At 36.9% G+C, this 2,952-nt stretch overlaps 1 protein-coding gene across 1 annotated transcript in view; it reads right to left on the reverse strand.

The window, feature by feature from the left end:
- Positions 1-1,932, reverse strand: part of LOC137645200 (uncharacterized) — a 32,599-nt gene extending 30,667 nt beyond the window's left edge. Inside the window, exon 1 of the mRNA XM_068378023.1 lies at positions 93-1,932. Coding sequence (XP_068234124.1) covers positions 93-1,932 — 1,840 coding nt within the window. The remainder of the gene's footprint in view (positions 1-92) is intronic.
- Positions 1,933-2,952: the final 1,020 nt, after the last annotated feature.

Consider the following 2,952-nt stretch of genomic DNA (forward strand, 5'->3'; position numbering starts at 1 on the left):
CCCAATAGCAGTCATATCCTCTATTAACACTTCATGAACCACTGTATCGAAAGCTGCGCTAAGATCTAGGAGAATAAGCAAGCTACATTTACCGTCATCAGAGAAACCTAACAAATCATTTATTACGGCACAAAGAGCTGTTTCAGTAGAATGGAATTTTCGATAAGCCGACTGATCTTCAGGAATAGCTCCAATTACTTTCAAGTGCTGACTGAGTTGATCTAAAACAGAAGTCTCGATCATTTTTGACAAAAAAGACAAGTTAGAAATTGGTCTGTAAGATTTCAATTCTTGATGATCAAGGGACCCTTTAAGAAATGGATTAATGATAGCAACTTTTTCAGAGGATGGGACTAAGCTCTTAGTAATACTCAAGTTGACTATTCGAAGCTGCAATTGCAATAACCTATCTATGTTCGGGGCGTCGATGACCTCATTTATTGGAAAAGGATCGCTACTGCAATAAGAGCGGCCAGAACTAATGAACATAGTTTTGTAAGCACCGAGTGAAACTGGCCTAAACTGCAAGAACTTTGAGAAAGGAAAATCAGGAAAGTAAGGATAGGGGCAAGAGACATCAGTTGTGAAGTTACAAAGTAAACAGGCAACCTTTGACTCAAAAAATTCAGCAAATTCATTTGCCAATTCAAGCTCAGACCTCCCGTCTGGTAAAACATGCCTCTTAATTTTCCCTAAAAGTTCATCGAACACAGAATACAGCCTTTTGATATTGGACCTAACCTCAGTTACTTTTTCATTATAATATGTCTTTTTTACATTTCTTAATAATCTATTTACCTCATTCCTAGCTTCCACATATAACATTCGATTTCTATTTGTTTTATGCTTATGCCAACGTGACTCTGCCAATCTCCGTTTTTTCCTAGCTTCCCTAATAGCAGCATTGAACCACGGGGAGCTGTCTTTTATGACAATATCTTTCTCTACCACAGGGCACATTTTATCATATTCTTTGGAAAATACAGAAAAATACAAAGCAACAAGACAGACCACACATTCACCCACAGAAACATTTCTGCTACTATCTAAGTCAGTACATCCACAGGGTTCATCATATTTTTCTTCAATAACAGTAACACCCACATCTATTAGTACAGTAGAGTCTAATAACCGTTTGTTCCTAAATGTTATTTTAGTCCTAAGTTTACTTGGTAATAAGACTGAAATATCAAACATAATAAGCTTGTGGTAAAAAGAGATAGAAAAATCTGGCTCCACCATCAAATTCATAAAGTAATTATCACCCGCAAAACAAAACACAGCATCTAAAGTATGATCTGACCTAGAGGTAAATACATTCACCTTATTAACAAAATTCATATTGTTCATTATATCAATAAACTTCTTTACATTTGTATCTCTATAATCCTCTAACCACATATTAAAATCTCCACATATATAAACATTACATTTTTCATTTTCAAAACAATCCAAGAATACAGAAAAGTCTTCCAAAAACGTAGCCTTGCTTAGCTGAGGAGGACGATATACTACTAAAAATAAAAACTGTACATTATAGGCCTTAAACTCCAAGGCTAAATACTCAAAACTCACAAATGCTCCAACAACCCTAATTCTAGAGTTTGTAAATGTTTTGGATAGAACAATGCCAACCCCACCTCCCTGACCAAAATTACGTGGCGTGTGAAAAAGTTTATGAGTGTCCGGCAATAGTTCATTAATTTTCAAATTATCAGTAGCACTTAGCCATGTTTCTGTTATAGCGAACGCATCTATTCCTTGTTCACAGATTAATTCTCTTAATTCAGTTGTCTTGTTGCGTACTGACTGTGCATTCAGTAAGGCACATTTTATTCTTCTATTACTGGAATCCATGATCAGTCTGTTGGGCAATCCGCTTCCTCTCGGCAACATTCGATGGACAATTCCAGTCAAAAACAGCATGTTCATTATCGGAGAGGCTCATTCGCGCAGTTGTTCTAATTCTGGTTGTACGTCATGAGGCATTCCGTTATGTTTATTAAAGGAAGGTGGAAAATTCCCATGGTCCAGAGGGATTTATAGCTTTGGTTTTCAATCCTTAACTGAAGTGAAATTCATTACCGACCTCTTGGCGTAAATGAAGTAAGGTTGCTTACGTAAATGAAACTAGTGAGCGATGAGTTGTTTCTGAAAAATATAATATAGTTATCTGATTTAAGGGTCAATTAGAACCAAATAACACGGAAACCCTGCTACATATTAAATCACTTGTGTATACAGAAGGAGGTAAGTTAGTGAAATATCTACATGGAATATAAAAGGATAAAAAGTACTGTTACTATCCCACTGGCTAGTATAGTGGTAACGTGCTTGCCTTTAATTCGCATGGCAGCAGATCGATCCCCGCCCGAGACCGTGAGTTTAAGCTGTTTACTCGGGAGACCACTACTATGGTAGGGCACCAAAGGGGTTGGGGTGCTTACCGGATTGACATTCTGGGTATCATCTATTCTGATGAAACTGGAACTGGAACCAGACACCTTTATATGAAATTTACAAGAGATGTTGCAGACAGACAACTGCGAAGTAATTATAATAAACTTAAAAGGAATAATTATAGGCATTCAGTACCATAAAGGTGAGATCAAATGAAAACGTGTCTAGATCCTCTACGTCGTTAAGGTGTTGGTATGTTTGAACTGTACAAATACTAATGGTGATCATTTGTTGGACATTCAATTGCTGAGGAGTGTTCCGACCCTTCCACGTGGGAAATTGCTCGGAAAGAAATACAAGTAGGGCTAATAACCCCAAATCTAATTCTATTACACCTTGTTCACCCTGCTAACCGTTGCCTATTTTTTTTCAATACATTTGAGTTTTTATACTTTCCTGTTTCGCTGTTACGTTCAATTAATTTTCTTTGGGTTGACGAAATCGGTTTCTTTTATGGCGTGGGTCTGATAACTGGGTTACTTAATTTTTTTT

Source organism: Palaemon carinicauda, chromosome 8 (genome assembly GCF_036898095.1).
Source record: "Palaemon carinicauda isolate YSFRI2023 chromosome 8, ASM3689809v2, whole genome shotgun sequence".
NCBI lineage: Eukaryota > Metazoa > Arthropoda > Malacostraca > Decapoda > Palaemonidae > Palaemon > Palaemon carinicauda.